Source organism: Triturus cristatus, chromosome 11 (assembly GCF_964204655.1).
Source record: "Triturus cristatus chromosome 11, aTriCri1.1, whole genome shotgun sequence".
In the NCBI taxonomy this organism is placed as follows: domain Eukaryota; kingdom Metazoa; phylum Chordata; class Amphibia; order Caudata; family Salamandridae; genus Triturus; species Triturus cristatus.
Genome location: NC_140594.1, coordinates 632,405,189 through 632,427,858, shown reverse-complemented (window position 1 = coordinate 632,427,858; position 22,670 = coordinate 632,405,189). Strand labels below are relative to the sequence as shown.

General features: G+C 41.6%; 1 protein-coding gene across 2 annotated transcripts in view; it reads left to right on the top strand.

Moving 5' to 3' along the window:
* Positions 1 to 22,670, top strand: part of PLOD2 (procollagen-lysine,2-oxoglutarate 5-dioxygenase 2) — a 357,685-nt gene that overhangs the window by 216,188 nt on the left and 118,827 nt on the right. For both annotated transcript variants that reach the window (XM_085634099.1, XM_085634100.1), the window contains exon 6: positions 18,782 to 18,845. In XM_085634099.1, coding sequence (XP_085490225.1) covers positions 18,782 to 18,845 — 64 coding nt within the window. The remainder of the gene's footprint in view (positions 1 to 18,781; positions 18,846 to 22,670) is intronic.

Below are 22,670 nucleotides of genomic sequence, written 5' to 3'. Positions count from 1 at the left end.
CACTCATGACATCACTGATGGCATCTCAAGTGACATCACTGATTACATCATCCTTGTGATAGAGTGGCAGACCTCTTCTCACCCTAATATAACCTTTGATACACACATTGAAAAATACAAACTAAACTTTTCAAAAAAATGGACATACTAATACCAGTTACAACAACCTATTCAGTAATTCCAAGATCTATATACACATCCACTCATTCACCAACAGTCCTATATAGTCACTTATACATGTACTCACTCATCGTATGTACTCATACACCTATACATCCTGTTACACACCGCCACTCATTCATAGAGTTACTCACACACATAGTAACTCATGCTAATAAAGAATCAAACATCCATTTACTTGCATATACAGTTATACACACACCACCACACTTACTTCTACAGAAACTTACACATACTTACTCTCTTAAGCAATCACATATAGAAACACATACTAATGTATACAGGAACTCTTCCAATCTCTCACTCTCACATATATTCACTTATATACGCCAATACTCACATATACTAGTTTAAAACATATGTAGTTACTAATAAAGACACTATTGGGACAGTGATTCACTCTTTAACACACCCATACACACACTCATCCACCCATACAGTCCTGCACACATGCTGTCTTCAACACATACAAACAGTGAGTCACTCATTCATGCATCTATGCACTACATAATACCCCCACCGAACCTTCCAGATACTCAGACACACATACTGATACTCGAAAAAGCAAGCAATAACCCATATAGACACTCATGTAGCTACTCACCAACCCATGCAGTCACCTTTACACAAAGTGAGAGACTGATACAGATATTTACATATTTAAACATTACTCAATAACACATGTATTCACTACGATACTCTTAATCAGTCAGTTATACAATCAATTTTTCATTTAAAAAATCATCCATTTAGACACTTATGTACCCATTTATTCTTCCATTGACCTTGAGATATACATATATAAAACATATTTAATTTTCAGAAAAACACACATTCACTGGATGATGTCATCAATGATGTCATCAGTGATGTCATTTGAGATGTCATCAGTGATGTCATGAGTGATGTCATTGACCATGTCATGAGTGATGTAATATGTGACATCATCAGCAGTGCATTGGGGCGCGTGATTTATAGTTAGCTGAACTAACTATAACGGGGGAATTTCTATGGTTTTGAACGAGTGAAATGTCCAACTAACAATAACTCCCCTGAAACCTATGGTTTTTTCAGTGAATATATATATATATATATATATATATATATATATATATATTCACTTAAAAAACCATAGGTTTCACACATGTTATAGTTAGCTGGACATTTCACTCGTGAAAAACCATTGAAATTCCCCCGTTATAGTTAGTGCAGGCAACTATAACTCACGCGACCGCAATCCTCTGCTGATGACGTCAGATATTACATCACTGTATGTAGACACTTATTTACCCATGTCTTCTTCCATTAATTTTTAGCTATACATATATTACAAATATTTTTTTTTCAGAAAGACACATATGTCATCAGTGATGTAATATCTGACGTCATCAGCAGAGGATTGCGGTCGCGTGAGTTATAGTTGCCTGCACTAACTATAACGGGGGAATTTCAATGGTTTTTCACGAGTGAAATGTCCAGCTAACTATAACATGTGTGAAACCTATGGTTTTTTAAGTGAATTTGCAAGGTTTTTTAAATGCTAATTCCTAACTATAACGTGTGTGAAACCTATGGTTTTTTCAGTGAATTTGTACGTTTTTTTAAATGCTAAGTTATGTATTCTTTTTTTTTTTTTAAGGTTTTTCACCGTGCGCGCACGCTACGCGTACTCCGCGATTTTTCGCAAAAAAATTAAAGTCAATTTTGGCCCTTGGTGGTCCTTCTGGGACCCCCTGACAAAGGCTAGGGGGTCAGGAACTGTCCACCCTGCCCCCTTTTCACATTCTCCACCTTTGTTTTTCACCCCCTCAGACTGCGAGAGACAAAATGGCGGCCGACACTTCCTGATTTCGACCGATTCGAATGTTTACAGTCATGTAACCACCAATCAGAATTAAGCTCGCGCACGGCAGCGTGCGCGTACGGTAAGCTTACCGTACGCGCTCGGAGCACGCTTATAGATATATATATTGATTTAAATGCTATTTTCTCAGGTAATACTGAACAGATTTACACCAGACCTGCAAAAGGCACATCCCTGACCTGAGGACTACCTCTCTGCCAAATTTCAAGTAATTCTGTTCAGCCGTTCGGGCTGTAGCTTGGACTAAAGGTCCTATGGAAAAATGCATGGGGAAAACGCGTTTTGGGACCCCCCTTTTTCTCAATCCCCGCTTGACAAATCCCCCCGAGACTTTCAGGGAAGGAGCGGAGCGGAGCGCCCCACCTATTTTGAAAATTTCGCGAGGATTCATCAATCGGCGCAAAAGTTATTCAAAATAGAATGTTGCGGATTTCCTATGGAAACACGGTCCTAACTATAGCTATCTACTGGCGACCGCCAGTAGATAATATATATATATATATACATATATATATATATATATATATATATATATATATATATATATATATATATATATATATATATATATATATATATATACATTACCTACTGGCGGTCGCCAGTAGGTAGTTATAGTTAGGACCCCTTTTCCATAGGAAATCCGCAACATTCTATTTTGAATAACTTTGGCGCCGGTCGATGAATCCTCGCGAATTTCTCAAAATAGGTGGGGCGCTACGCTCCGCTCCTACCCTGAAAGTCTCGGGGGGATTCGTCAAGCGGGGGCTGAGATAAAAGGGGGGTCCCAAAACGCGTTTTTCCCATGCATTTTTCCATAGGACCTTTAGAACGAGCTACAGCCCGAACGGCTGAACAGAATTACTAGAAATTTGGCAGAGAGGTAGTCCCTATGTCAAGGAAGTGCCTTTTGTAGGTTTGGTGTAAATCTGTTCAGTAGATTCTGAGAAAATAGCCTTTAAATCAATATATATATCTGAGCCCGCTTACGGTACGCTTACCGTACGCTTACCGTACGCGTACGGTGGCGTGCGCGAGCGCGATTCTGATTGGCTCTTAGATCTTAGTAAACATTTGAATCGGCCGAAACCAGGAAGCGGCGTCCGCCATTTTGTCTCTCGCACTGAGTGTTATTTATCAAACATGATGCCCAAAAACATGTTACGGGCTGTTTTGACAACTCCCTCCCACATAGTCATGTTGAGGGAGTCCCCAAACATCCCCCAAGAGCAAAAACGGTTTTATTTTTTTTTCGGCAATTTCGCCGAGTACGCTTACCGTACGCTTACCGTAAGCGTACGGTAAAAAATAGAAATAAAAAAAACACTATCTACACTTACCCCACCCCCTGTGCTTTTGGTGGCCGCAGGCCACCAAATGTACAGGGCTTATTACATCAGTAAAAAAACTATATTTTGGCAACATGAAATTATAAAATCGAAATAAAAAAAACACTATCCACATTGACCCCACCCCCTGTGCTTTTGGTGGCCGAAGGCCACCAAATGTACAGGGCTTATTAAAGTTGATAAAAACCGTGCACGGAACGCACTGCGTTAAGTGGGCGCGCACGCCTCGAATGGCGTAAAGTAACTTAGCATTTAAAAAACCGTACAAATTCACAGAAAAAACCATAGGTTTCACACACGTTATAGTTAGGAATTAGCATTTAAAAAACCTTGCAAATTCACTGAAAAAACCATAGGTTTCACACATGTTATAGTTAGCGGAAATTTTACTGATAAAAAACCAATGAAATTGCCCCGTTATAGTTAGTGCTGGCAACTATAACTCACGCGACCGCAATCTTCTGCTGATGACATATGTGTCTTTATAAAAAAAAATATTTGTAATATATGTATAGCTAAAAATGTATGGAAGAAGACATGGGCAAATAAGTGTCTAAATACAGTATTAGCATCAGCAGAGGATTGCGGTCGCGTGAGTTATAGTTGCCAGCACTAACTATAACGGGGCAATTTCATTGGTTTTTTATCAGTAAAATTTCCGCTAACTATAACATGTGTGAAACCTATGGTTTTTTCAGTGAATATATATATACATATATATATTACCTACTGGCTGTCGCCAGTGGGTAGTTATAGTTAGGACCTAGCTACTATAGGAAAATGGCAACATTCTATTCCCAATAACTTTGGCGCCGATTGACGAATCTTCGCAAAATGTTCAAAACTAATTATTTGTTGAGATCAGCTCCTATGTTGAAAGTTTTGGGGTAATTCGTCAAGGGGGGCCGAGAAAAAAGGTGGGTCCCAAAACGTGTTTTCTCCATGTCAATTTCCATAGGAAACTTTAGACAAGGCTACAGGTCGAACGGGTGAACGGAATTACCCCAAATTTGGCGGGGAGAAGGGTATTGGTCTAGAAAGCACGCTTTTGTTTATTTGGTATATGCAACAATTGGTGCCACTTCAATCCTCTCTGTCAAAACCATTTAATGTCCACATTTTGTAAACCTAGGTCTAAGTCAATACGTCTCTGTTCTGCATACCTCTTGCACCAGAAAACATAGCTATGTCCTACGATCCACACTAGCATTTTGAAGGTAAGGCTGGAAGGTATGAAAAGATGTCTGTAGCTCATGCAGTTCCTTCGTAGAATAAGAGATATGTTTAAAGATGGGGAACTAGTTTCTTTTCGCATACAAAACGGTACCTGATTGGGAGATGAAAAGCATCGTTTTTTAAAAGTAGGGTGCACATTCGTTTTGTGGAAAAGTATGTTTGTGATTGGTTAAGAAAAAGCAGTTTGAACGTACATATTATAGGATAAAATGTGTTCAACTCAACCACACCTGCTACTTGCATTTGGAAGGCACTGTTCAAACTCAAAACAATCATTAACTTTAACCTGCACGTGCCATAAAATGTTCGAGAAAATGTTGCAAAAATATATCGTTAGCTTTAAAAAAATTTATGAACTTTTAACCTCCACGTGTTGTAGAATGTTCTAGAAAGTGTGTTGATAGAATACGTTGCATTCCTGACTTCGATGTGTACTTGAATATTAAAAAAACTATTTATATGGAAAAGTAGAAAGACAGTAATAGAGAGCATTTTTGAAAGCTAAAAGAATCAAGGAACTATTGTAATTTGTTGTGGATTACCTACTGGCGGTCGACAGTAGGTAGTTATCACTGTTAACGGTCTGAAAGTGCAGTGTTGCTCAGAGTGGCATGGTGGTGATATGATAGGGTGCTACACTTGGATATGAAACTGAGAGTCTAATCCGTGAGGTCATTGCTGTAAAGTGATGTGGTCTGGTGTTTGTAGCATACGTGTGCAAGTAGTGTTAGTAGGCGTTTATACCATACAGGGAGTGGGAAGCGAACTACTGGCCGCTACTGTGTGTTGATAGTATACCGGAAGCAGGAAGCGAAGTAGTTACGCCTACCAGTGTGAAGACTTAGGAATGAAACCAAGTTGATTGCTGTAAAGTGATGGGCTCTGGGCGGTGTAGGATACTAGCCGCTGTAGTATAAGTGTGTAAGTAGTGTTAGTATGCGTTTACAGTATATAGGGAGTAGGAAGCGAACTACTCATCCCTACTGGTGTGAAGACTCGGGGATTAAACCGTGAGCCTAAATTGTGAGCTCATTGCTGTAAAGTGATGTGCTCTGTGCGCTGTAGCATATTTGTGGAAGAAGTGTTAGTTTACGTTTATACAATATAGGGAGTGGGAAGCGAAAGTCTTATCCCTACCGGTGTCAAGACTCGTGGATGAAACTATGAGCTCATTGCTGTAAAGTCATGTGCTCTGTGTAGTATTCCATTGTAAGTCATAGTAGAATGTTAGTATGTAATTCTACTAGAATCTAAGTGGGATATTATCAAGGAACGGCGTTAAAAATGGCAATAATGGGCTTGATAATATGCCGTAGAGAATGCCAATAGAAGCCCATGTTAACACGAGAACATGGGCTTCTATTGGAATTGAACGCCGTTCCTTGATAATATGGCCCTCAGTATGTAATGTTAGAATGTAGGGCTGTCATGAGGGGAACCTTGCTGAGTTTGTACACGGTGCTGGATTAGACGGTTGTTTTGCTGTCTGCTCCTGTTGGTGGTTGTTTCAGGTGTCTTGTTTTCTTGTAATAAATCTACTTATTGGATTTACTGCTGTCTGCCTCTTCACTACATAAATTTGGCGACGAGTGGGAGAAGGCAAAAAGAAGGCACTAATATTTCAAAATTGCTTGCATGGTGCTGAAGACCCGTTTTGTTCGTGTAGCTGTTTCTACTCATGCCAGGTTTGTCGGCTCATTGAAATATGTCATCCGACTTCTCGTAGGATTTATATTTTTAGATTTTGCGCCTACCCTGCTTTTTCACTACATTCTGGTCGCTGTACTACACGTGTGTAAGTAGTGTTAGTATGCGTTTATACTAACAAATGCATCATGGTAGTAGGGAGGGCGACCTCTCAGGCGCAGCTCATACAATGTCCCGGGGTGTGCATTCGCTGGACATTTGTGTTTTCTATTAGAGGGTGGTGCATGGCTTCCACCCTGTGATAGCAAATACTTGCTCGACTACTTGAAGCAAAACCTCGTAGCGCTGTAATAGAGGGGATGCGGATGGTAAAAATGGAGAGAAAAGAACAAAAAAAAGCGGGGTCTCACCCGTTCTTTTAAATGAGGCCCCTGGTGGGTGGGTAATGTTCCGTGGCCAATCCAATTATTATATTGCGGGGTCTCTGTAGGACTGGGGATCTTAATGTCACATGTAAATTAGGCACGGAAGGGCACAGAGACGTTTTGCAGCCTAGGGGAGCGCCACCTTCCCAGGTATTGCTTACTAATTGTTCGGGGGGTTCGAGGCCAACTGAAGTCCGGGGATCGCCACACTCCGGGTCTTTACTTAAATATGCAGAGTGGGCCTCGGCAGTCCCTGAAGCCTCGGTGGTCCTAGGCAGTGCCTTATTTGCTCTGTAATCACACGGGCAGTACTTATGGTGTTATAAAGTGATACACTCATAGAACTCTTGCAGTTGTACAATTACCCAGACTTCATTTGTCTAATAGTCAGTTAGATTATGTTTGGTAGGTGCACTCTAATATTAAATAATGTTGTCCTTAAAATCTCCTATAAACAGATGATTTTCACAATAAACAATAGACAAGTGTTGTCAGAAAAAGAAGCCCTATACACTCAGTTATTTATTTGAAAAAATAAGTAACCTTTATTAAAACAGAAATAAATAGAAATGTAACTTTAATAGAACAGTATAATAAAAAAACGTGGGTTGGACTCCAGTGGAAGCAGCGTAGGAAACCTGCAAGACAAAAATGAAACATAAGTATGTGTGCTATGTGGAAGAGGTAAAGAAAGGTAGTCCGAATGAAAGGACCATAGTGAGAATGGAAGGGAGGGGGAGTGGGTGGAAGGGAAAAGGGGAGGGAGAGTCAAAAGAAGAGAGGGAGGAGGAAACAGAGCGTTGGCCTATTGCACCCAGCCCTTAGTGTTTACCCTCCGTCACCTGTTTGTCTAGGACGCTGGGGTCTGCGAGAAAGAGTGTGGTTCAGCAAGTCCTTAAAATTAAATACATGAGGACAGAGATTATGGGCTATATTATGAAGGAAGGGCGATAACATTATTGCCGCTTAAGGGGTTGATAATATGCCCTTGTGAATTCCCTTAGAAGCCCAGGTTCTAAGGGAATCACTCACTTATACAGTCAGTCACATACATACGAAATAATTCCTTTAGGCACTCGAAATGCATTCATTCTTCTTCAATACACCTTGGCATATATATATAAAACATATTTACATTTTATAGAAACACACATTCACTGGATGATGTCATGAGTGATGTCATGAGTGATGTCATTTGAGATGTCATCAGTGATGTCATCAGTGATGTCACTGACTATGTCATGAGTGATGTAATATGTGACATCATCAGCAGTGCATTGCGGGCGTGCGAGTTATAGTTAGCTCAACTAACTATAACAGGCGAATTTCTCTGGTTTTATATGAGTCAAATGTTCAACTAACTATAACTAGGGCTTCCTAGTTTAAACGGATTTTTACATATAAATACAGACGGATAACAATGTTTCCTTTGTCTGTATTTATATGTAAAAATGGCAAAATAGTAGCAAATTTTACGGGGCTGCCATGCTCGAATCCAGTTATCTCGCCACGCCCCCTGAGAGGTCGAAGGGGGGGGGGCGGGAGCAAACAAATACCACACACCAGACATGCACTCCAGCATCCTCTGTGCCACCTCTGCCATAATGTCTGCACCACTACTACAGCTGAGCAACCCCTGTGCCATAGTTACACCAACAACATCCCCACCCGCTGTACTACACCGTCAGTGCTGTCTGGCCGGCTCGTCGTCTCACCTTCTGCGTGGCAGGCCCCGTGGTCCGATCTGCTCAGAGCTTTCTACCTCTCGGGGCCCTCCTTAGTGCACATGTCTAACCTCCGGCGCTGAGGGCAGCCCGGCATGTTATTCATCTCTCAGGCCTGCCTAGCTCCCGCGATGTCTCGCTACTGGGCTGCCAGCACACCTGACTCGTCCTCTGGGCCTCCACTGGGCAAGGGGTCGACCACAGGTTCTGGGGGGGCGTCTAGCGAGTTTCTCTCACCTGCTTTCTCCATCACTAGCGGCCTTAATCGATGTTAGAGGCAGCGTAGGCCGGCCAGGATCAGTCAGACGAACGCTGGTGGTGCAGGCACAGAGTCTGGTCTGTTTCGGCCTCTTGGTTGCATTGTGTGGGAATGCTACCCTCATGAAGTGGGTCGAAATGGAAAGAGCGAGAAGGGTCCCCAGTTCGTCAGAGCATGTCTATTTGATTTTCAAAGGTAGTGTGCTATACATGGAGAACTTAGCTGAAGGGAAAAGGTGTTTGCATACGGTTTAGAAATTTTGGAATTTTGCCTTTTCACTGTACTCCCCAAGCGCGCAACAAGCATTGGGTTCAAAGGGCTTGAGCCCCCCCCCACCTTCGTGTGTGTCAGCCTGGCGGAGACACCTTCCCAGGCTCACACACTGCCGCACCCCAGTACTTCACAGGTCTTTAAAAGACCATTTACTTGTTAACGAGGCTTTGTTTTTTCTTTCACCCCTTCTTAGAGCCCCTGTATCTGAACTCAATTGCTGGAACAATCAGCACCACCCCCCAAAATTTTGATTACCCCTCCTGAAATTTTACTCTAGTTGCGCCTCTGGTACTACCCATGGGATACATTAATGTTTTGACTGCTGAGTTGATTTTAGAGGCATTGTCTATATTGGTATCGAAAGAAATTGGAAAATAAAGATGTTAATAAAAGAGAACACTGGTACCATTATACATCAACGTTATACTAATTTTCTTGGGCACAGTATTTCCCCATTCTATCATTTTCATTGGCCTCGGTTGCTCGTGGTCAGCACCCTAGTTCCAGACCACACGAAATCTTCTGCATACCCATTCATCCCTGTGGCCTCTTACTTACCCTGCAGTCAAACAGCAATTTGAAATGTTGCCTTACTTTAATTTTTCATGGGCCCCCTGATAGAGCCAGCTCTGTTCTGGAGTCTTGCCCTAATGACCTTGAATATGTCTTTAGAAGAGTGCTTAGCTACAGTTTTCATGTAATTTCTTTTTAATATGGAACCAGCATGTGTTTCAGCTTTTTGTGCCCTCTTTTGCTAGGTCATTAGAGCGCACAAGAACACTCCTTCAAATTATAAATGTGTTTACATCGATTATTCTGGGATAGTGAGGTGTGTTTTCAATATTTTTGTAACACAGCAGCATTTATTTATATATATTACTGAAAATAATCATGCATTGTCAATTTAAATAAATGTGGAAAAATACTAGCTGTAGCGTCGTCTTTTGCTTGTGGCAAAAATAAATATGGGTAAATACAGAAAAAATGCCCCAAAAAGAAATATGGATAAATACAGACGGAAATGGCAAAAAAATAAATACCATAAAACCGGGCGCCCTAACTATAACTTCCCTGAAACCTATGTTTTTTTTAGTACATTTCAAAGGTTTTTTAAATGCTAATTCCAAACTATAACATCTACAAAACCAATGGTTTTTTTCAGTGAATATATATATATATATGTATATAATATGGTATGGTTCATTATCATTAACATATATAGCTAAAAAAAGTACCTGTAACTTACATATTTAAACCTAGTGTCCCCCCAAATGACAAATAACACACAAACACACATACACAACACACACATGCACATACACAGTCACGCACAGATGAACGCACTATTCCTTTATGCACCAGTGAGTACTATTTTATATGCTCTATGTCTGTGAATATCTGCCAGTGTAATATAATTGTTGTTTTGGTAAGGAGAGATGGGGGGAAAGACATCATGCAAAAAAGGAAATTAATTAAAACAATGTCAAGGGAATTCGAAATCTATAAAAAGATGTTTTGCCACCCCCACTGGCAGAGGCAAATACATAATGAGGTACCCATTTAGGGATAAATATTTGAGGGTTATTGCTTTTCATATGATTTTCTTGCCAACACAAAACATCTTGTCCAAAGGTATTCATCCTGCTCAGAATAGTATGATATTTCAATGTATTATTAATGCTGTTCACAGTACATGACATAACTTTAGTTAACCCTGTTGCCCTGCTCTGATGTAAATCTGCAAAGGAATAAGAACAAAGGGATGACTTAGTCATTATAGAAAAAGCAAACCGTCCCCCGTCTTTCTTTTTTTTTTACCCCATGCAAAACCACCTCGGTGACAAATTTTTCTAGGTCCTCAATTTTTGCTTTACTTAAGTTTAAATTCTTTTGTAGCTGGAGTATAGAGTTCTGTTGAGTGCTCAAAGTATCCTCTATAGTTGATACACATTTCTATCTCTCTACTTCTTTCATTTAGCATTTGAAATTCCCATAAGCTCCAACTTAGCTTCAATTTTCAAAGCAATATCAGGTTGAGATATTTTAATTTTTCATCACCAGTTGCTTAAGCATATCATGACTTGAATGAAGGGTACAAATCTCTTTGGAGTGCAAAACACTCATATCAACCCCCTGCAGTGAAACTTGGGGATGTGGTGGTGACTGATTTAACTCTTTCGAGGCCAAAACAAAAGGTACTGGATCCTATTGTCCCCTATTCTGGATATCAAGCTCAAGTCACCCTCTCTATGGTCATTCCTATCTTGACTGTCTCGGATGCTCTTAGAATGGCTGTTAGTTGAACCAGGAACCAAGCAAGACCCTCTGCCATTTTTCGTAATATTCTTGTTGGTGCTTGAACCTGGTAGATCTGCTGTTGCAAAAGTATCTTGTTGATGCTTTTTGGGGTTTTAAGGCTAAATATCAGATATTGAACAACCCTCATATGTTCTCTTAAAGGAACATAAATGCTGGTCACCCTATTTGAGTCGCTATTTCACATTTAATGTGCCTTTGTTAACTGGAGCAGTAAGGTGCGAAGATTCATCTAGTATGGTCAAAGCCTCATCAACCGCTAGTTTGCTGGTGTTAGTTTCTTTAGAAGATACATCAAGTACGGTTTCATTCGAGTCAGCTATGATAGTACTACGACTGCTGGAATGAGTTTCCTTCTCCACTCCTAACAGCTGCATAGGTACCCTATCAAACATTATTGAAATGGAGTTTGACGGCTTTGTCTTTTTCCTCTCCAGCGGATTTTTTGCCACGCCATTTTCCCTTTTACTATCTCCTTATTTTGTTTTCTTACGCCTAATCTTGCAGGGCTTTTAGATGAATTATGGCTTTGTAACACTGACTCAACTTTGAAAGATGGACCCACAGGAGAGTTGTTTATACTTCTCCTTGTAACTGGTTTAATAAATAAAGAGGGCCCTCTATAAAATCAATAGAGGCAATGGAGTCAGCAGAGTGACCTGAGTCACAGGTACTCAAGTACGACCATACTAGATATCAGACAGCAATAGTAGTGATATTTCTCCTACCTATGTTGCTACTCCTGATGCCGCCACCCTTGGGATAGCCTATACAAATTAACCTGAATATAGTCCTCACAGGCCACATAAACAAGTGAATTCCCTTTCGCTCCGTTGCTTACCTTAACTTGATCTGCTTCTCAGCTTCCCAAGGAGGCCATCATGGAGGGGATGCAAAAAAGGATCTCAGCTGTCTCCCCTGGGGCAACTTCTCTGTGGGTGCATGAGCACAGAAGGGTTTTCCATAAGCCAGGCCAAAACAGCGTTCTCAAGGTCCTTCAGCGGTGTCGCCTCAACTTGCTACGCTTATCTGTTAACACTCTCAGTTGCCTCTGGAACTAAACAGCAGCCATAATCATTTACTGGCACGGCTGGCCATGCTGAAAGATCCAACTTGCACTAGCAACAGCAGTACTTAATAGCAGAAATATGTAACAAAGCAAAAGCAGCCAAACAGAGCCAAACCAAAGAGAGAACACAGCAGTGGCTGCTGAGGCAGGAGACACAAAGATCCATTGTTTCTTGCAGCTCCTCCCAACCTACCTATCAGCAATCACTGTCTTACTCCCTTAAACATATAGTGAATTGGCAATTGAGTTCTACTTATGTAGATACCTTGGGTCGATGGCTATGGACTTTGGTGTCCATTGATGCAAAGTGTTTGAACTTTATAAGCTAGTACGGCCCAATTAAAGATCAAACACAGTCATTAAAGGAAATTCATAAGATGGCAATGAACTCTGAGGGCCCTATAATTATGAATGGGGATTTTCATTTGATATGGGTTCCAGATTTAGATGCCTCTAGGAGGGCTACAAAATAGAGTAAGCCCAAACACAGGCTATTATTGCAAATCTTAAATCAGAATATGAACTAGTTGACCCTTAAAGAGAAAAGTTCTCGAATACCAAGGAGTAAACCAGTTACACTGGAAGGTTTAATTCGGCATCTAGGTTAGATTTTCTTTTTGGTATATCAGGATTTACTTAGAAATTATTCTTCAGTTATGGCAAATGTTTTTCTGATCATTCGTTTGATTTTAGTCCCCCTCTTAAAACTAGGGTGTTTTAATAAGGATTTATTTTTGGATATAGAGTGAGTATTCAAAACCAGGGATTTTTTATTGAGAGGTTTATTTTTTATAACTCTAGGTACTGCTTCACTTTCAGTGGTCTGGGAAACATTCAAGGCAGCGTTTAGGGGGCACACTAATGCATATTCAGCTAAATTAATAAGAGAGAAGAAAGCTATTTGCTCTTCCCTTCAAAAGGCTGTCAAGACCACAACCATGAATGTCCAGACCTCTAGTTCTCCAACAAACCTATACTACAGCCGAGGTCTTGAATCAAACATAAGCATACATGATATGAGATGCGTGAGCATGTTGGGAAGCTGTTGTCATTTGCTGTGAAATCTAAGGCACGTAAGATTTTTATTAGAGAAGTTACTGACCCCCTAAACCTATTAGGCACTCTTGACCAAAGCTACATTTAGCATTTTTATTTAACATTATAAGAAAATGTATCAGAGTCATGTTGAAATCCATGCTGATTTTATCACTCAGTATTAAAAGGAGGATACAGCTTTCTAAGCTCAGGAAAGAAAGAGATGAGATTAAGGATGTGCAAGCCTATTCTGTCAGAAGAAGTTAAAACACTAAAGCTATGGATTACCTACAGAGTTGCTTACAGTGGTTTATCCTGAATTTGAGCAGGTATTGGTTGTGTTTTTCGATAATATACTTCAGTGGGAGATGGCCTTCCTCATGTTTCTCTGAAGCACTAGTGGTCAACATGCTAAATACTGGGAAGCCACCATGATGTCCCAGTTTACATTGTCTGTTAAGCTCAATAAATTTGGATTATGTGCTTTTTACCAAAACCCTGACAAATCATCTCAAACATGCTTTTTCTGCTTTCATGCAAAATACCTTTGTTCATGCAATTGATTGTTTTTTTCTCAAATTAAAATTAACCCAGCAAGAATAATGTTTGATGCTGAGAAGTATTTAACCTGGTCATTAGGGCAGTACTGTTTCAAGTTCCTAAAGCCTATTCTTTCCAGGTTGAATCAATAAAGGTTGTAAGAAATCTATATAAAGATTTATCAGCAACAATTATAATTTAACTCTGCTGAAGCAAGCAAGGTTAAACTATGTAGAGGGACTCGCCAAAGGTGTTCTATATCTCTGGCTTGATTTGCCCTGTACTTAGAGCTCATGGCGATAATTATTTGTGGTGACACTGATATTTGCTCTCCCTAACCATTCCTGGTATGGATAAACTTAAACTTAATGCTAACTATCTAATATTATATTTAAAAGCAGAGGAAGCTAATGTGCTTAATGTATTCCAGAGAATTGAGAGCTTCACACAGATTGGAGGATATAAAATTAATCAATGTAAATCAGAGAATCTACTGTTCAGTTCCTCTCCTAATAATCTCCATGTAGGACGTAGAAAGATATTTGGGAATCTATGTATACAATGATTTCCCAAGTTTGTTTAGAGTGAATTGTGTAGCCAATCTAAGGAATTAAAAAATCTTTTGAAGAGATGGAAGTTTTGCCTCTTTCTATTATGGGAAGAGCAGCAATAGTTATAATTGTCAATATTATCTTGCTTCATCTTTTTTTTCTCCAATGTTCAAATTAAAACTTCCTATAAGATTTTCAATCAGATTGATACCTTATTTTGTGAATTTGTTAGGAGAAATCAAAGGCACCGGTAGAAATTTAGCTGTCATCATTGCCACAGCTAAAGGTGTATCTGGCAGTTTTGATGGACGTGATATCCCGAATTAGTACTCCGTGGGCTTCGCCATTTTTGCTAATTTGTTTTGGATAAAGTGGTTTTAGGTTTGAGTTTGCATTCAGCTTCCTTTCTTAAGATCTTTAGGCTCCCAAAATGACCTATTATAAAGCAAGATGTAATTTTGCATTACGATGTATTGAATTTTTCAAGGATTACTACAGAACTGAATATCACGATTATCTGACTTGAGACAATTGTGGAGGTTTGAGTCTGTCAGTTTCAAAGCCAGAGATTAGGAGATCAAAAAGCTTGATGTAAAACAGGATTTCATATTTTAAGCTTAACTCAGATTGAAAGAGTTGGGATCAGTTTGCGATCCCTCAAGATGGTGATGAAAGAGGTCTATGGCTTAGCTTCATTAAAATGTGAAATATTTTTAATCAATACTCTTGGAGTAAAGAGTTCTCAGAGACGATTTTGAGAGGGCTACTTAAACAAAACTTAAGGGGCATGGTGTTGGTATAAAGTTCTCTGTCTTAACAAACAAATTCCCCTTCTCTCTTTATATCTCTGTAAAGTTGAAAATAGGACGGGTGACTCTTACCTTGAGTAAATGGGATGAGACTTCGCAATTGAGTTGCTTAGAGCAGCAAATTTGAAAAGGGTGGAGTTTTTTTCTACATGACTTCTTTACTATACTTATAAAATTGTTAACAAATTGTATCCTCCTTTTCCTAAAAGTATAGCAAAAGGAGTGGGGGATTGGCAGCATATAGAAATCACCTGAGCTTTAACGTTTTGTGGGACTAGCTCTATTCTGTTTAAGTGGTAAATTGAGTATCACTTTCTGCCCTGATGGTCGGGTAATTTTGTTTTGTCATGTTAGGAATGATGCAAAACAAAAGGGGATGATGGACGGAGTGTTGAACATTGCAAGCACTCAGCCCCAGTCAACTGATCTGGGTTTAATCCATCATCATTCTTTGGTTCACTCCGCCACCCCAGTTCAGACATGGCCATATGCAAATCAGTCTGACCCTGTGCCTCATGGGAACAGTCCAGCCCGAACTGCCAAGCCATGCCTTCCCTGGACCGGAAACAAGCATCCTGGGACCAGTTTCTGGCTAATCAGCCATCATCACCCAGGCTAGCTTGAATCCAGTGGCAAAGTGAGCAAGGGACCCACGTCTGGGCATACCCTGCCAACTAAGGGCGAACAAAGCAAAACCAAAGGGGATGATAGACGGAGTGTTGAACATTGCAAGCACTCACCCCCAGTCAACTGATCTGGGTTTAATCCATCATCATTCTTTAGCTCACTCCGCCACCCCAGTTCAGACATGGCCATATGCAAATCAATCTGACCCTGTGCCTCATGGGAACAGTCCAGCCCGAACTGCCAAGCCATGCCTTCCCTGGACCGGAAACAAGCATCCTGGGACCGGTTTCTGGCTAATCAGCCGTCATCAGCCAGGCTAGCTTGAATCCAGTGGCAAAGTGAGCAAGGGACCCACGTCTGGGCATACCCTGCCAACTAAGGGCGAACAATGCACAACCAAAGGTGATGATGGACGGAGTGTTGAACATTGCAAGCACTCACCCCCAGTCAACTGATCTGGGTTTAATCCATCATCATTCTTTAGCTCACTCCGCCACCCCAGTTCAGACATGGCCATATGCAAATCAGTCTGACCCTGTACCTCATGGGAACAGTCCAACCCGAACTGCCAAGCCATGCCTTCCCTGGACCGGAAACAAGCATCCTGGGACCGGTTTCTGGCTAATCAGCCGTCATCAGCCAGGCTAGCTTGAATCCAGTGGCAAAGTGAGCAAGGGACCCACGTCTGGGCATACCCTGCCAACTAAGGGCGAACAAAGCAAAACCAAAGGGGATGATGGACGGAGTGTTGAACATTGCAAGCACTCACCCCCAGTCAACTGATCTGGGTTTAATCCATCATCATTCTTTAGCTCACTCCGCCACCCCAGTTCAGACATGGCCATATGCAATTCAGTCTGACCCTGTGCCTCATGGGAACAGTCCAGCCCGAACTGCCAAGCCATGCCTTCCCTGGACCGGAAACATGCATCCTGGAACTGGTTTCTGGCTAATCAGCCGTCATCAGCCAGGCTAGCTTTAATCCAGTGGCAAAGTGAGCAAGGGACCCACGTCTGGGCATACCCTGCCAACTAAGGGCGAACAAAGCAAAACCAAAGGGGATGATGGACGGAGTGTTGTTTTTGCATTTGTCACCCCGAGTGGGACGGGTATGCTCAGACGTGAGTCCCGTGCTCTCCATGGCACTGGAATCAAGCTATCCTGGCTGAAGAGGGGTGAAACCCCGAAACCGGTCCTAGGATGCTTTTTTCCAGTCCAGGGAGGACCTGGCTTGGCAGTTCGGGCTGGACTGTTCCCATGAGGCACGGGGTCAAGACTGATTTGCATATGGCTGGGTTCAAACTGGAATGGCATGGTGAGCAAAAAAACGATTGATTTAGGCCCAGATCTCTGTACTGGGGTGAATGTATGACATTGTTCTGCATTCTGTCCATCAGCTGTTGATTTTGCATTTGTCACCCCGAGTGGGATGGGTATGCTCAGACGTGAGTCTCGTGCTCTCCATGCCACTGGAATCAAGCTATCCTGGCTGAAGAGGGGTGAAACCCCGAAACCGGTCCTAGGATGCTTGTTTCCAGTCCAGGGAGGACCTGGCTTGGCAGTTCGGGCTGGACTGTTCCCATGAGGCACAGGGTCAAGACTGATTTGCATATGGCTGGGTTCAAACTGGAATGGCATGGTGAGCAAAAAAACGATGGATTTAGGCCCAGATCTCTGTACTGGGGTGAATGTATGACATTGTTCTGCATTCTGTCCATCAACTGTTGTTTTTGCATGTTAGGAATGAATCAACCCTCTCCGAAGATGGGGCCCAAGTATATTTTTATAAAAAATATTTATTGCTTACTCTTTGATACTAGAAAGATGGAGATCGACAGATATCCCTCAGTTAGAACATTAGAAGTTTAAAATGGATTGGGTGGCTTATTTTGAATACGTTTACGCCCAAAGTAATAATCAATTAGATAAATGACTATTTGGAATAACCGAATTAACAAATGCACTGTAGCATATTGTCATTAGGTCCAGCATTCGAGACCTCCTTTCTCTACTTTAGCATATACTTATTATATACTTACATGTATATGCACTTTGTGGGCTCTGGAGATCAGCCCTAGGACTTGTCTGCTCCCGCTGAAGGACTTTTTTTTCTGTTCAACTGCCTCTATTTAACTGTCTTGATAGAAAACGACCAGTAGAGGTCAGTAAAATACCAGAATTGCTTTCTGCTGAGGGACTTTCTTTTTCTTATTTTTCTGGCAAGTGCCTATATTTAACTTTCGTGATAGAAAACGACCAGCAGAGGTCAGTAAAATACGAGAATCACTTTAGCATTCCCTAGATTCCAGTCCATAGAAATTGCCTTCCATGAGCACCCGTAGATAAGTATATTTTTTTTAAATCTTGTATTTTCAGTTATATGACCGCGAAGGCCCTGATTTTATATTAAAAACAGAGCTTTGGACTACACCATTTCCCGCTGAAAGGCAATATTTCTCTCCATGTGTTCCCATACCTGGCGTGTCACACAGTTTGGTGCTTACTTTCCCTCCATGTTAAAGAACAGTAGATGTTTCAGCACCAAGTATAATGTGCTGCATAGCTAAATACATATAAGGTCCCAAAGGCGAGACTGATTGTATTGCAAATGCTTGTTTTACTGTGTATTGTATGTGATTGATAGAGTAATGAGGTATTTCAGGTTGTTAGAATTTATTGTGCAATCAAATTTTGTGGGAGCCGTATTTGAGTATGTTTTGTTTCCTCTATATATGGCTTTTGTACTCTAACCGATACATTAAAAAAAAATGTTGTTGAAAAAAATATTTGGAAAAGTTATATTAGCAAATGGTGTTTTAAAAAAAGATTTTATTACTTGAAACCATTAAATGGCATTTTTTTTTATCTTAATTTTAGGAACGTATTAACATCACTTTGGATCACAAGTGCAGAATATTCCAGAACTTGAACGGCGCTGTTGGTATGAATTTTACGCAAACAATGCTATCAAATTTACTTTATTTATCAGTCCCCCCCTTAATGCTGTAGATATGCATGGAATTTGAATGTAGGGATATCTACATGCTGCAAAGCAAAGGGATAAATGCAAAAACAACAGTTGATGGACAGAATGCAGAACAATGTCATACATTCACCCCAGTCCAGAGATCTGGGCCTAAATCCATCGTTTTTTTGCTCACCATGCCATCCCAGTTTGAACCCAGCCATATGCAAATCAGTCATGGGAACAGTCCAGCCCAAACTGCCAAGCCAGGTCCTCCCTGGACTGGAAACAAGCATCCTAGGACCGGTTTCGGGGTTTCACCCCTCTTCAGCCAGGATAGCTTGATTCCAGTGGCATGGAGAGCACGGGACCCACGTCTGGGCATACGCGTCCCACTCGGGGTGACAAATGCAAAAACAACGGTTGAAGGACAGAATTCAGAACAATGTCATACATTCACCCCAGTACAGAGATCTGGGCCTAAATCCATCGTTTGTTTGCTCACCATGCCATTCCAGTTTGAACCCAGCCATATGCAAATATGTCTTGACCCTGTGCCTCATGGGAACAGTCCAGCCCGAACTGCCAAGCCAGGTCCTCCCTGGACTGGAAACAAGCATCCTAGGACCGGTTTTGTGGTTTCACCCCTCTTCAGCCAGGATAGCTTGATTCCAGTGGCATGGAGAGCACGGAACCCACGTCTGGGCATACCCGTCCCACTCGGGGTGATAAATGCAAAAACAACAGTTGATGGACAGAATGCAAAACAATGTCATACATTCACCCCAGTACAGAGATCTGGGCCTAAATCCATATTTTGTTTGCTCACCATGCCATTCCAGTTTGAACCCAGCCATATGCAAATCAGTCTTGACCCTGTGCCTCATGGGAACGGTACAGCCTGAACTGCCAAGCCAGGTCCTCCCTGGACTGGAAACAAGCATCCTAGGACCGGCTTCGGGGTTTCACCCCTCTACAGCCAGGATAGCTTGATTCCAGTGGCATGGAGAGCACGGGACCCACGTCTGGGCATACCCGTCCCACTCGGGGTGACAAATGCAAAAACAACAGTTGATGGACAGAATGCAGAACAATGTCATACATTCACCCCAGTCCAGAGATCTGGGCCTAAATCCATCGTTTTTTTGCTCACCATGCCATCCCAGTTTGAACCCAGCCATATGCAAATCAGTCTTGACCCTGTGCCTCAAGGGAACAGTCCAGCCCAAACTGCCAAGCCATGTCCTCCCTGGACTGGAAACAAGCATCCTAGGACCGGTTTCGGGGTTTCACCCCTCTTCAGCCAGGATAGCTTGATTCCAGTGGCATGGAGAGCACGGGACCCACGTCTGGGCACACGCGTCCCACTCGGGGTGACAAATGCAAAAACAACGGTTGAAGGACAGAATTCAGAACAATGTCATACATTCACCCCAGTACAGAGATCTGGGCCTAAATCCATCGTTTTTTGCTCACCATGCCATTCCAGTTTGAACCCAGCCATATGCAAATCAGTCTTGACCCTGTGCCTCATGGGAACAGTCCAGCCCGAACTGCCAAGCCAGGTCCTCCCTGGACTGGAAACAAGCATCCTAGGACCGGTTTTGGGGTTTCACCCCTCTTCAGCCAGGATAGCTTGATTCCAGTGGCATGGAGAGCACGGAACCCACGTCTGGGCATAACCGTCCCACTCGGGGTGATAAATGCAAAAACAACAGTTGATGGACAGAATGCAAAACAATGTCATACATTCACCCCAGTACAGAGATCTGGGCCTAAATCCATATTTTGTTTGCTCACCATGCCATTCCAGTTTGAACCCAGCCATATGCAAATCAGTCTTGACCCTGTGCCTCATGGGAACGGTACAGCCTGAACTGCCAAGCCAGGTCCTCCCTGGACTGGAAACAAGCATCCTAGGACCGGCTTCGGGGTTTCACCCCTCTACAGCCAGGATAGCTTGATTCCAGTGGCATGGAGAGCACGGGACCCACGTCTGGGCATACCCGTCCCACTCAGGGTGACAAATGCAAAATCAACAGTTGATAGACAGAATGCAGAACAATGTCATACATTCACCCCAGTACAGAGATCTGGGCCTAAATCCATCGATTTTTTGCTCACCATGCCATTCCAGTTTGAACCCAGCCATATGCAAATCAGTCTTGACCTGTGCCTCATGGGAAAATCATCCCCTTTGGTTTTGCTTTGTTCGCCCTAAGTTGGCAGGGTATGCCCAGACGTCGGTCCTGTGCTCACTTTGCCATTGGATTCAAGCTAGCCTGGCTGATGACAGCTAATTAGCCAGAAACCTATCCCAGGATGCTTGTTTCCGGTCCAGGGAAGACATGGCTTGGCAGGTCGGGCTGGACTCTTCCCATGAGGCACAGGGTCAGATTGATTTGCATATGGCCATGTCTGAACTGGGGTGGCGGTGTGAGCTAAAGAATGATGATGGATTAAACCCAGATCAGTTGACTAGTGGTGAGTGTTTGCATTGTTCAACACTCCGTCCACCATCCCCTTTGGTTTTGCAAAGGAAAGGGATTCATTTTAGTCATCTGTTAACATGGATTGTATTGTAGTATCAGAATATGTTTCCCATTCAATAAGTGCCTAGGAGCTTTTAATTTTCTTGCATGTGCGTGTTGTGCATTTCAGGACCCAATCAAATGACTCTGAGAAGGCACTGAGAGGTATCTAAAGTGCACACTTCCACTTTCTAGATGTTAATAATAAACTAGAGGTAGAGTGGACTGCTCTGTCAGGTTGCTCAGTTGTTCTTGTCTGTTCATGCTAACATGTTAGTGGCAATGACCAGAGGCACTCCTCTTGGAAGATAAAGCTATGAGGATGCCTATAGCTTCATCAGCATGCATCCTCTTAGTCGCACCTGCAGCAGTAGCAGCAAATGTTGCCCCTCTGTCAGACGAAGCTTGTGGTTAAGGCAAAAAAAAAAAAAACATTTGCTTAATGTCCTTGGTCAGGTTATGACACTGAAGAATTAGTTCTATGCCAGAAGTGCATTGTAATTTTGTCATGACATAATTGGAGGACTCCTCTTAACCCCAAGCATGACACCAAAATACTTGCCCCAAAGACCACTGTTGAAACACATATGAGGCCCTGTTCTCAAAGACAAATGTACATACAGAGATCTCCGCTTTTGGAGAGCTCCACCTGCACGCCAGGTAGAGATCTCTTCATGGATGAAGTTCACCATTTCTTTATTCCTTATGCCCATATTTATACTTAACATTCCCTAACTCCTCTTCACCTAGGACTTTCACACTTGACAATACTTCATCTCAGAAACATAAAATACTCTATCCTTCAAGTATTTTTGAATAAACTGAATTATTGTAATCTTAATTCCCCCTCCCAGTTTATGGTATCAGTTATATTGTATGTATTAAAAGATTGGTTGCAAGTTATGTTTTATGCTAATAATATTTATAATTAATTTGTATTTAAGTTAATACTTGCATAAAAAATAAATTAAAATGTAATTTAATGGGTATATTAACTAAATAATTTTACTTTTAATAAACATATATTTTAATTAAATGATATTCTAACTTTTACAATATGTGAACATAAATCAGATAGAATCTTTATTTTATTTTGTATTGTTCTCTATGTTGTGTTAGTGTTGTTCCCTGCCTCATTTGTCTTTTTGTGGGAGTATTTTGCAGTACCAGTCATTGGTCATAAGTGGTACTTGTCCAGTGGTGCTGGAATAATTTTCATAGCCGGGGTGCTGACCATTGATGATAGGTCACTGAAATTTTTTTGAGAAAC